The sequence below is a fragment of the Octopus sinensis genome, unplaced genomic scaffold (genome assembly GCF_006345805.1).
Source record: "Octopus sinensis unplaced genomic scaffold, ASM634580v1 Contig02042, whole genome shotgun sequence".
Taxonomy (NCBI): Eukaryota; Metazoa; Mollusca; class Cephalopoda; order Octopoda; family Octopodidae; genus Octopus; species Octopus sinensis.
Window position 1 is genome coordinate 692,221 of NW_021825323.1, and position 13,519 is coordinate 705,739.

At 34.1% G+C, this 13,519-nt stretch overlaps 2 protein-coding genes across 2 annotated transcripts; one reads left to right on the forward strand and one right to left on the reverse strand.

Annotated features, from left to right (window-relative positions):
* Positions 1 to 533: 533 nt before the first annotated feature.
* On the reverse strand, positions 534 to 1,082 carry LOC115227172. Its single transcript, XM_029798086.1, has one exon. The coding sequence runs from the start codon at positions 1,080 to 1,082 to the stop codon at positions 534 to 536; it is 549 nt and encodes a 182-aa protein (XP_029653946.1).
* Positions 1,083 to 4,753: 3,671 nt separating this feature from the next.
* On the forward strand, positions 4,754 to 12,698 carry LOC115227174 (guanine nucleotide-binding protein-like 3 homolog). The gene is given in 7 exon segments (XM_029798087.1): positions 4,754 to 4,885; positions 5,776 to 5,889; positions 7,256 to 7,345; positions 10,042 to 10,116; positions 12,098 to 12,211; positions 12,391 to 12,531; positions 12,534 to 12,698. Coding segments are annotated over 7 exon segments (831 nt in total).
* Positions 12,699 to 13,519: the final 821 nt, after the last annotated feature.

Consider the following 13,519-nt stretch of genomic DNA (forward strand, 5'->3'; position numbering starts at 1 on the left):
CACTAATTAACGATTTATTTTTAAAAGTCAATTTTTTGAGGGAAAAAGTAATGGCACGAAATCCAATTAATATTTAGTTGCATTCCCTTTTGCTAGCAGAACTGCTTCCAATCGTTTTTTGTAAGAAAAAATTAGTTTTTGACATTCTACTTTAGAAATATTTTTCCATTCTTCGTAGCAAATTGTTTTTAATTCCTGGATATTTTTTGGTTTTCTTAAGCCAACTTTTATTTTTAATATTTTCCCTAAGTTTTCGATGGGATTCAGGTCTGGCGATTGACTTGGCCATTCCAAAACATTTATTTTGTTTTTTTTCTAACCATTTAACGGTTACTTTTGACTTGTGCTTAGGATCGTTGTCATGCTGGAATGTCCAATGTTGTGTCAAATTTAAGTTCGCGACCGAAGGTAAAAGACATTTTTCCAAAATTTCGCAATATTTAAGAGAATTCATCATTCCATCAATTACAAATAGTTCACCAACACCTGTTGATGAAAAACACCCCACAACATGATACTACCTCCCCCGTGCTTTACGGTAGGTATGGTGCATTTTGGGATATACGCCTGATTTGATTTGCGCCAATTGAAAGCGTGTAGTTCAGTCCGAAAAGTTGTATTTTTGATTCGTCCGACCACAAAATATTGTTTATGAATTCATTTTCTTTGTTCAAAAGATTTTTTGCATATTGGATTCGCGCTGAAAGGTGTATTTTCTTTAATAACGGAACTCGACGGGGCCTTCGCTTATTGATACCTTCTTTGCGTAGTGTAGAAGTGATTGTACGAAGGGACACTGACGTTCCTGTGATTTTTAAATTATCGGCCAATTCTTTTCGAGTTATTTTTGGGTTTGAAGTAACTAATCTTTTCATTAATGAAGAAGAACGCAGAGATATCTTTTTTGGAGCACCCGATCTTGGTTTATTAATAACAGTTCCGCGTTGCTTCCATCGAGTAATAATATTTCGAACAGTACTTTTTGGTAATATCAACAATTTAGAAATCTCTCCATAACTTTTACCGTTTTGGTGGGCAGTTACAACTCGTTGTTTTAGGTCCAAAGAATGCTCTTTCCTCATCGACGAGATAATTTTAATAAAATGCGAAAATAAAAGTATATTTATACTAATCGGAATCTACTAATCAATTATATTAATAGAACTAAGAATCAATTATTTCAAAGAAAAAACAAGGCACCAAAAGATAATCATTTGTATCTTATTGTCAAAAAAATCCATATTTTTTGATAGTGTCATCACTTTTTTACACATCAAATTTGACGTTTTTCTAAATATGCAGCAAAAACAATTATATTTATTTGAAATTCATGAATATAATTAGCACGAAATGGGTTCAAAAGAATGCAAGATTTTATTGTGTAGCATGATGAACTAAATCGAAAAAGTTATCATTGTAAAAATATATTGAATTAAAAAAAATGATAGGTGTGCCATGACTTATTTGCCCCACTGTATATTAACTTCTAATTGCAAAAAAAATTTGATAATTAATAGAAAATAGGCTAATAAGAACACACGATTTCATTATAAAAGTTATAAAAGCTATCAAAAATAGTAATCATTATAAAACATGTCAAATTAAAAAAAAAGATAGGCGTTCAATAAGTTGTTTGCTCCCACTGTATTAGGAGTATGAGGCCAGATTCTACACGTGCCATAAGTATCTATTGCTTCCTGTTAAGGAAAAATTCTTCTAAATAGTGATTTGTCAGAAAAAACAATTAGAACGAGATGATGAAACTAACTATTTACGAAATCATTGTTTGAAGATATATAATTAATCAGGAAGCGGCAGTAGTATCAAATGCTGTAAATCTGTGATAAAATAGATGCAGTATCATCGGCCAACACGAGCATTGCTTGATCGACCAGTCCCTCCTTAACTGCAACGTCTGTTTTTTCTCATAATTGCGCCACCGTCTTGCTTCCTGGAAAAGTTCCGAAATCAAAATTGTTCGACATGATCGATTCGCCTGCCGGTTTTTAGTTTGATTGGAATAAATTCGGCAAACACAGTGTCAACCACTGCTGTTTCCACAGCATTTTCAAACTCCTCAATTGTAGAAGGTAGACGACACTCCGGGAACTGCGACGACCACCGAGCGAACTGAGTACTCGCTTTCTCGGCAGCCAAGACCAATTCACTTTTTACTAACTTGTGCCGTTTTAATATAGTCATTAATGACCATAATAACCTACGATTAACAAATACTCAACGCACAATGTCGTCCACCAATCTTTCACTTCTGTCATTCCAAGTGAGAGGCAGAGATTCCAGTTCGTGATCTGCGGCGACTAATAACGGCCAGGCATGTCGCGCAAATGTTCTACATCGGGAAACAACCATTTCTCTCTCGACGAAAGGGAGAGTGGGCGTTGGAGAGACCGATTCATCAATGAGTGTTATTTCAATCTCGTCGGGAGTACACATTTCATGTTCTTTAACTGAAGGTATGTCCGTGGGGGGAGTGCCAAGGTGTTCTGATATTGAATCCTTAGAGTTCTCCGATGAAAGCTCGTCCAGTTCTATTTTGAGAGAGATTTCAGAATCATTTTGAGATAACTCCTCACACTCAAACAACGAGTTTCTAATTCATTCGTAGAGGAGGAATGGATGGTTTCCTCTTTGACATATGAGTCACAATAGGCGGATTCTCGCCAGTTTCTATTTTTCATCATTCGGATGTAATTCATCGGTAGAAGTTAACTCGTTTTGGATATGTTGAAATATCTACAATGAGTAACGCTAAAATGCCTTGGAATTGAACTGGTAGAAATGAATTGATCCACAATGACCGTCATTTCTTCATAACGACAGATTCTTTTCAAGAATTCCATCCGTTTTTCTTGTGCCGATCAACATTAGCCTTGAAATCTTCAAAATCTTATGTAGAAGTCGATAATCTTTGAAAAATAAAGATATATAATCGAGTCTAATAATATTTATTAATAATATGATATTTTTATTATATTTTATTTAAATTTCTAAGCGTGATTTCTAGTTATCTTTATGGGTCGTGTTCAAAAAAAGTCAGAATGTATAAAGATGAATATATTTCTCTTGGATTTATTAAAGATCCTCAAGATCCTAATAAACCACTTTGTCTTCAATGTGGTACAATTTTTTCGAATGAGGCAATGAAACCGTCTCGTTTGATTGAACATTTAAAGCGAAAACATCATAATTCAATTGGAAAAAAGCCAGACTTTTTTCTAGAATTAAAAAAGAATTTGATGAATGTCAAGAAGAATTAATATGAATTTCTAATGAAATTGAACAATCTTTAATTTTATTTTTCAGAGAACGCAAGTTTTCAGTCCAACTGACGAATCAGTTGTTGTTGATAATCAGTCAATTTTGATGGCATATGTAAGGTATTACTTTTTATAAATACTTTTATAAAGATATTTCGATTATGATTCTATTTTGCAAGAAGAGTTATTATTTGCAAAATCTTTAGTCACGGATACTACAGGATTGTCAATATTCATAATGTTTGAATCTTATTTATTCTTAAATGATATTCCATTTGAACATATTTTATCGTGCGCAACTGATGGCGCAATGGCTATGGTTGGAAAATATCGTGGTTTTTTAGCTTTTCTAAAACAAAAATCTCCAATGTCCACTTCAATTCATTGTATTTTACATCGGCATCATTTAATTGCAAAAAAATTATCTGAAGAATTGAATGCCTCAATGCAAATTGTTATCAAAGTTATCAATAAAATTAAAAGAAACAGCAAGTACGATCGTATTTTTCGTGAATCCTGCACTAATCAAAATGAAGATTATGTTAGGTTACTTTTACATACCGAAGTAACATGGTTATCCAAGGGAAATTGTCTTGAAAGATTTGTGATATTATTTGATGCAATTGTTGATTTTTTAAGATTACAAGAAGAATTTAAATTGTTTAATTCCTGCAAAATTCATAGAAAAAATATTTTTTATTTAAATTGGATTTTTAAAAAATTAAATGAAGTTTCATTGGCTTTACAAGGAGATTATGTTAATTTAATTGATTGAAAACGAATTATAAATACATTCATTGAAAAAATTCAATTTTACAAATTTAATTTAAGTAATAGAAAATTTGGAAAATTCGATTTTTATGACCACACTTTTGATGACAACGATCTGAAAATTTATGAATTTCATTTAGAATCTTTGGAACAAGATTTGAAAAAAAGATTTGAAGATTTAATTAATTTAAACTTTTCTGATTGGATGATTAATCCTTGGTTGCCCATTCATTATGATTCTGATGATGAATGTCAAGAAGAATTAATAGAACTAAAAAACGACGAAGAACTGAAAATAAAATTTAAAAATGAAAACCTGACACAATTCTGGGGAGAAAAATCTATAAAATGAAATTCCCGAAATTATGGGAAAAATGATGCCAATAATATTATGTTTTCCTACGTCATACTGCGTAGAGAGAGGATTCAGCACTCTGAATAGTATGATCGGAAAAAAAGAAACAAACTAAATATAGAAGAAAGAGGCGACATTAGAATTACACTTACGAAAAGAAGTACAAATTTTTAAAAACTTGTCAATCTTCATCAACCACAAGGATCTCATTAAAACTCTTATTTTTTAAATAAAAATTTTTACTAATGAAATAAGGGGGCGATATAAAAATTGGAGGGGCGAAAAAAATTCCAAGGGGGCGATACAAAAATAAAGGTTGAGAACCACTGGTCTAGACAATGAACCCGAAATGGAGATCGTTGCTAAAAGTTTGCATGACTTCTCGAATGGAAAAGTTAACAAAATTGAATATGAATGTCGACAACGATATTTCACAGTTAAAAATGAGATTATTCGAAAGTCATTTGAAACTGTGAAATTTGTAAGTTTGCGCGACCCTTAAAGTTTTAACTTTTTAAATCCTAGATTGGAGATATAAATAACCATGTCTTTGCATCTTGCCCAAATGAAAGATTTCAGATAGATCTTATAGATCTGAAAAGTTTTTCTACTATAAATAAAAATTTTAAATGGATTTTAACGGTCATTGACGTATATAGCATGTTAGTTTTTTTAACAATTTTATAGATTTGCATTGCGAGGCCGCTCTACACTAAGTCCTCAAATGAAGTTTGTGAAAACCTCAGATCATTATTTTTCTTAAATGGTCCGTGTCAATTTTTTCAGTCCGATAATGGGACTGAATTCAAGAATCGTGAAATGACCAATCTATGTGAGGAATTCAATATCAAACGAATTCACGGAAGGCCAAACAATCCCCGCTCACAAGGGATTGTCGAACGCTTCAACCAGTCAATTACAAGAAAAATGGCAAAAATGATCGACAATGATAATAAAAAGTGGCTGGAAAAATTAGAGAATGCAGTGTACAGTTATAACATTTCTGTCCACTCATCTTCTAATGAGAGCCCTTTTGAAAGATACCGGGGAATAAGTGGAATAAATACAATATTTTATGGTTGTAATTATAAAATTATTCCTTAGATAATTTAAGTAATGATTTGTTGAGTCCTGATCAAGTCGATGATGCAAATAATTGTCCGAGTCCAATTGAAAATTCATGTAATTTGAATTTCTATATGTAGATGATTGTAATTATTCGTTTACAAGTCCGAAAAGATTTCATTCGAAATCAACCCCATTGATCTTAATTCTAATTATTACAAACTGATGAACATAAAAATGAATGTTCACAATAGTAAGTATGAATTTAGTGTTGGTGATAAAGTATGCATCAAAATTAATGTTTAGGTTCGAGTTAAAAAAGACTTTGGAACAAATCCTTCGTTGCGACTGGATAAGTTTGAATCTCCATATTATCCATCTGCAGAAATTATCAGTATTTTATCAAACAATCGCGTTGAGGTAGTTTAAACATTTAAATTTAATAGATAAAAAATTCGATGAGCGAAATTTCGATTGTCAAAAAGGTTTATTTTGAAATAGTTATAAATTACGAACTTTCAATGGAGAGGCAAATCAACAAAGAAAATATAAAGGTTGATTGCACCCTTTAAAAGTAGATCTGTGATCAAAAAAGTCTATCATGGTAGAGGTCTTCTCAAAATTGAAAAAAATAAGAAATCAACAATTATCTTCAGACAATTTATCTTTCTTATTTATTTATTATTAAAGACCAAACACGGGCAAAGCCAGTTAATTATAGTTATTCCCGTGATCGCCGATCCAAACGAGGGAGATCCTTATGAAAGGTTCGATCCTGCCCGCATGATCGGCCTGAGACGACGATGTCCCAGGGTCTGAGAGCTAGAGGTCCTTTTTCGGTAGGCATTAAGTGCCTCCTGAGCGTTGCCATATCCGATTGGAATTTTCCAACTGACATGGTGGACCCCATAACGCCACGCTAAGACCGGAAGGTAAGAGATCCCCATTTCCAACTGTGTCGTGCCAGAAGTACTCGTTGCCTCACGGGCAGGGGAACGATAACGAGAATTGGCCCCAGGATGGAAACTGACCTCCTTCGGAATCGAACTCACGACTGTCCAAATCCATAGCTTAGTCTTCAGCCAAGGGGGCTTTATCTTTCTTGATTATAAAGTGCAAAAAAGAAATCTTATATTTATTTAGAAAGAATTAATCAATTAACAACTTTACAAAAAATATAAAAACCATAAAAACTAATTTGTTTTTAATTATCAAAAATATTTATCCCCGATTAGAAATCAGATAAACCTATAAATAGTCTATAAAAATGAAAAGACAACTTTCTCCAAATTCTTATCAGAAATAATACGACAAATTGTGTGAGTGGAAGATTCATTTGTTCTGTACAACTGAATAATCCCTGAAGATGTTTCTATTTATATGAATGATTATAACAAAAATACGAAATTCTGAAATAAGTGTCTCGGGGTCAAAACTCGAAGGAGCCTTGAGCATTTCTTGTACATGCAAAACTGAATCGACATCAATATACTCGATGACACAAGTGGGAAGGACGGCAATATTTTAGATCCGAAATCTACAAATACAATATAAATACAACATTTTTTCCCCAGATTATATTCATCAGACTTCAAAAATATACATTATAAGAAAAACCTTTAACAAAGCAGTGGAAGGTGGAGAAAGCTGTCGATTAATAAAATTAGAAATTGAATCGACGGAGTTTTCAAATGTTTTAAAATGACTTATCTTCTTCCCAATCCAGTCCACCAGTCCTAAATATATGAAAAAGGGTTATAAAAGGTACGAGGGTTTATCAATTTAAAAACCTTCCGAATATCGATTATATCGACAATCAAGAAGAACCATACAAGCCCAGTCAGAACAAGAAATAATTATAAGGCAAAAAACCTATGTCTAAGACACCTCCCCAATGCTTGATTAACCGCTCTGTACATCGAATCCACAACCCACTGGCTGGAATGATCATTTGGCATAAACTCCTTATTGTAAACAATTTTTGCATTGACCTAGAAATACAAAACTGAACAAATAACGGCAGGAGATGTGACGTTGACAAACGGTTGACTCACCCAAATAGTCAAGAACAAAAAATACTATAATTGCTGCACGTGATGCTTTGTCGGGAAAGTTGACGCCTTCACTCATCCTCCCCCTGCACACACAAAAAAGCACAGCCCCTTAAAACTCGAGTTTGAAATTAATAACAACCTTTATCTTTAGAGGAAGCAGCAATGTAGGATGTGACAAGATTACTGCTTTCCTGAGCCGATTGACACTCAATATCAGAAAATAAAGATTTTGTCGCCTTTATCTTATCAAAAATTCCCGATGACTGTTGAAATAAAAAATCAAAAAAACTTTCCAGAAAAAAGAAATGTTGACATAAAATCTCCTTGAAGGAAAGAAACAAATAGCCCCATTTGGAATAACCTGAAAATAAAAATCAATCAAACATACTTCCAGCAACTTAAGTATACTCAGACCAATAGAATTGGCATATTCTTTATCCATAGAGTTACGATAAGCTCCATGTAATGTCACATTGTCAGGTCCATGGGATATATACCCAGCCCAAAACTAATTGTCTTGTAGAGTATCAAATTACCTTATAAGGACTGAAATAAATACCAGCGTTCAGAGTGTGTGGAAATTCAGCCCCTAACTCATTAATGAGATACGAGAAAGGCGTAATCGTGCCACTAACAACGCTGATCATTCGAGCATTTTTGGCGATCCCTGAGAATATCTAATTGAAATCACATTCATTAAAAATTAGACTATTTTAGACGAAAGACAAAGCAATTGAAAGGATACATCCCACCCTTTAACCTCGTCAAATCTTTTATTGATGATAAGCCTATTCATCAGTTTTTAAATATACCTGTAGTCGTTGTAACGGGCCTCATCATGCCCATAGAGCAATCTGAGACATGCCATTAACTTCCCTATAAATTCTTTTCCTGAAGAGTAGTTCTCGTTCATCATAGGAATAACATCTTTCGAGCTAAAAGGGGGCTTTGAAACTGCTTTTATATTCCTCTAAACATTAAGAAAAGAACTTGAAACAAATAAATCAGGATAATCATTCGGTCCAATCGACATTCGTTTGAGCCTTTCTATCATGTCGAAACCGGTGTACGATGCAAAAAATTCATTGTTATCGTAGTTCAAGGCCAAATCAGTATAAGACCTGCAGAAGCTCGATATTTTTTGGGCCTATTAAACAAAAAAATTAAATACTAGGTCTGAGACAATCGAACAATATTTTATGGACGCGTCAGAAGAAAGGTCTGTAAATGTTAAGGGGATCAGTATAAAACCTATTTTACTCATATATTTGTGAATTTTATCGAGTTCGTCAACGTGATATTGTATTGATGACCGATCACGACACAATTCATCCAAGTTGTGTCCTTCGTCAAAAATTACTACATTCCCGCGTAATGGAATGGAAAACTAAAACTACAATAAAATGGCATACATGTTCGTCAGAGTCACTTCCAAATATGTAGTGATACGGACTTATAACTAAATCTGCATCATTAACCAACATTTGTGCTGAGTAGTAGGGACAGACCTTAAAAAATATGAATCAACAAACTTTAGACTTTTCCCCGAATCTAACGAGATCTTCAATATCCCACGATCCAACTGAACTGAAATGCTCCAACAAGTCTAATTTCGAAGATAGTCCAAAATAGTAAATACAACTTCCGCTTTTTGTCTACATGTAAAAAAGTAGAATACCAAATGCTTGCATATACCTCCTTGTCGGCCACTAACAGCGGATACTCTTTTATCGAGGCAGGTATGATGTCTTGAACTCAGTACGGACATTCTGCAATAAATTTATAATGTATTTTTATTATTTTAGAATCAAACAAATTCAGAATGATCACCTGACGTCGTTGTATACTGTTTTTTTAAGTTCATTTACGACTTGTTTGATTTGTTCGTGAGTTTTAGTAAGATATATTATTTTGGGCGGCTTTTTAATTGTTTTCTGATTTTGTTCGGATAAAGATAAATTTGGAGAAAATTTTTCAATCTCAAAATCGTCATCAACGACTAAATCAATTTTTAGGACTTAAAAACTGTCAACAACGCGTTTCGCTGGCAAAGGATTAGACGACGAAATGCTTCTCTGCCAAGCGAGAGAAGCACAGAGAAGAGCCATAGTTTTACCGCTGCCTGTAGGCGATTCAAGCATACAATTTTCTTGTTTTTTCATTCCTTTTATAAGCTAAAACATATGAATATATTTAAACCGTTTCCATTAGAGCTATTTGGGATTGGTAAGGAGTGTAAGGAAAATGTATTTGTACACCTGACAATGTTATTATGTTGTCTCGTAATTTATTTGAGGCTTCTAATGATAGCTAATCAAATTATTTTAATTATAATAATACGCTCACTTTGCGGCGAAGCATGTGTCCAACAAGGATCATTCAAATCTGAGAGCTGAATTGTATTTGACGCGATTTTATTATTTTGATTAAGTTTTTAAATTAAGTTTAATGATACATTCTATGATAATACCGTCTGTCAGAATATTACCCATTTTTTCAAAAACGTTTCTATGTCTAGTTTGACTACCAAGTGGAGGAAATTGGGACTAAAATTAAGAATTTCCGGACAGTGTACACCGCGCGGAAAAAGTTTGTTAGTCAAACTAGTCCAGAATTTTTGAAGCAGCTTTAGCTGGCAGTCAACAGGAAACGTTTTCCGATCACAATTGAGCAGATTCCGCCGTCGTTTTTTGAATACTAGATGAGCTGAGAAGAGCAGGTTTAGCTCTGATCGCTGCACAGGTGTCTTTAAGGCCAGCTTGTTGCTGGCTATCTTTTAATTCTTTGATTATTTGTGACAGTGTCAATGGGCAGCTTGTTTTAGGAAATGCAAAGGTAAATGAAATAGAGATGTTTTCCGACGGACAAAATTTTATGTTCATTATGCTTGACAGATCATGAGAGATTTGAGTTACTTTTGTTTTGTCGGATTGGCACGCCTACCAGTAAAGAAGCGCAACTGACCATGCGCCACCGATTGTCCTGCTAGTTCAGGATCAGAGCATCGTTGATAAGAGCAGTCAAGCAAATGCTGCTTGAATACAGGCGGGTTTGGGGATTTTGATTTGGATCTTCGTCGAGGGCTCGAAAAGCAAGTGGTGTTTAATAAGCTGGTGTTTAAATGTGGTCGGAAAGAAAAATGTTTTAGATAGCTGAGGGTAAGATGTGAAAACAGTTTGAATGATGGAGGAAGAGCAGTGCCAAAGCGTGATTACTAACGCTGCTTTTTTAGACATCTTGTTGCAATATATGTGAAAATAGGCGCTTCGTGAAGAGCGGCGGATCTTGTTCTTCGTTTACGACTTTAGCCCCAAAACCGCCCTGTTTCCTCTGCGAATCCTTTCTCCGTAAGGCCTGCCATATTTTTTCCTCTAGCGAGAACAAGATCCGCTGCTATTTACGAAGCGCCTATTTTCACATATATCTTTTCGAATCTAAAATATCTGCCGTCTTTCCCAGTTGAACCACACTCTGGAAAATTTTTTTGTTGGGCATCTCCACGCTCTTTTTGAGGTTGCGATTTTTCGAAGACTGTTTAGATCGTAACAATCCGGCATGCTTTAGGTCATTATTTATGACCAGTGGTAGAATCGTCCGTGGCCTGCTTCGAAAAGGCCCAGGCATTAAAAGTATGTTTTCATTGCCGGAACACAGGAATCCATCCATAGTGAGTGGCCAAAGATTTTCCATCGGGTCGTAGTAATAATTATCTCTAACTTTTCTGCCTGCTTTAGAAACGGAGTATAAGTCTTAGTTCTTGATTTTTCTCGGATGGTGTATTTCCAGTAATGACCTGAGTTGTTTCCTGTGAAAAAGACTGAGATTCTCAACAAATTTCTGATTCAGACCCCATGTTTCTAAGTTGTACTGTAAGATGGGCAAAATGAAAGGATTGTACAAACATATCGACCAGTGATCTCATTCATATCGTCAGTGACTTTATCTTTTTGTTTAACTGTAATGAAATCAGTCTTTTTTTCGTAATTTTAAGAACCATTCTCCAAATACTCAAGAAGCGTGGTTAAGTGAAATCCTGATGTCATTATTATTCTTTGAAACAAAATCCATGTCGTCTGCATATATTAATTCCGTGATAGAAGTCGGGCCAATTTAAAATTTATTATTATTAATCTATAAAAATAAACTGAATATATGTTTTAAATAAAACACGTGTTATATTTATTATTTTGTGTGGAAATTTTTGAAAAGGAAGTTCTAATGAAAATTAAATGTAATATTTTCTGAAACTTATTTCGTTAGTAAAAAATCAAAAACTTTTAAATAATTGTATCAAAAAACTGGAAAATAAGGTATAATCTATAATAATTTCCTCAGAGACAAAATAAACAAAAAAGGGGTAAGATAAATAATGAATTAAATTCTAATTTAGAACGACCGAAAGAACCTGCACCTGCAAATCTTTCAGAATTAATGTCAAATGCAACAAGCCGTGGACTTGTTTACGAATCTAAGACTAATTTGTCCCAAAAACACTGTTATAATGTATGTAATGAGAATTCTGCCAAGTTGTATTCCCATGAAGTGAATAAAGTATTTTTAATACAAACCCTCAGGTCATTGAACAATCGGATGTTATCATTGAAGTTATCGACGCACGTGACCCAATTGGTTCGAGATCCCGAGAAATAGAAGCCAAAGTATTGGCTAATGGTAGTTCAAAACGCCTTGTAGTTTTGCTGAATAAGATTGGTTAGTCTAAAACTGCCATAATTAAGATCTTGTTCCCCCGCTTGTAATGAAAGACTGGCTCAAACAACTTCGGACTGAACTGCCTACAATTCCCTTCAAAGCATCTACGCAAACTCAGTCATGCCAATTGGTATTTTTGGAAAACTGTATTTGTAAGGGACGGTTTGATGACTTTTTTACTCTTGGCGATCGAGAATTAAAACAATCTCAATGTAGTGGTGCTGACCTTCTTTTACGGCTACTTGGAAATTACTGTCGTTGTCAAGATATACGGACAAAAATAACTGTTGGAGTTGTTGGTACTTTCTTTGGCTTTTTTATATTTGAGGATATCCAAATACAGGCAAGAGTTCGGTAATTAATAGTCTGAAACGGAAACGAGTTTGTAACATTGGTCCTTTAGCAGGGGTTACCAGGTGTTTATTGTACAGTGATTTATCAGATCTCTCCAAACAGTGCAACTGACTCAATATCTGGAGCTTATTGACAGCCCTGGAATCATATTCAAGTCCCCTCAGGATGATCCTGTCAAAGCCGTGCTTGCTAATTGTGTATGTCCTCAGCAGATCACGGATCCTATTTCTGTTGCTACGGAGATTATAAAATTGGTCACTCCGGATGAGGTTTTATGATTTGGATAAAATGTAGATGATTCGAGTGTATGGATTACATGGGATTTCTGACGTGGAACAGTTATTGGCAGAACTAGCCACGAGAAATGGTTGTATTAAACAGGGAGGAGTGCCTCACTTAGAGGGAGCAGCTCATTTGCTTATACGAGACTGGAATAAGTATATTTCTGTTGTGTATTAAAATAGTGGGAAGATTCTTCATTATGTGCCTGTTTCGTCTGCTTATAAATGTCGTCATTTGGATCACGTTGATTCTAAAATTGTGGAAAAAATGAGTAAGGAGTTTGATATTGATGGTCTTTTATTGTTTGATGGTATTTAATTTTTCATTTTCTTTATAGACGATCATGTTCAAGACGGTGATATGAACAAGGATTTGGAAATGGATTGCTAACATTTTGATTTATTATTTTTTTAACGTTTTAAAGAGTCATAATTTAATGATTTAAAATCGTAGTTTGCCAATAAAATAAAGGTGATTAATGACAACAAATACCTTTCTTAGTATTAGTTTCTTGAATGCCTTTAATTTAATTACAAAATAAATAATTTGGCCGACGTGACAGGATCTTTACTAAATTTTTTTAAAAAAACCTCAAACATAGGAGGGAACATCGCCTACTAAGGGATTGCTTTAAAAATGCCCCAGCAGAT

Excerpts from the sequence above, each read along its gene's own strand:
- LOC115227172 (XM_029798086.1), bottom strand. The coding sequence starts at position 1,082 with ATGAGGAAAGAGCATTCTTTGGACCTAAAACAACGAGTTGTAACTGCC.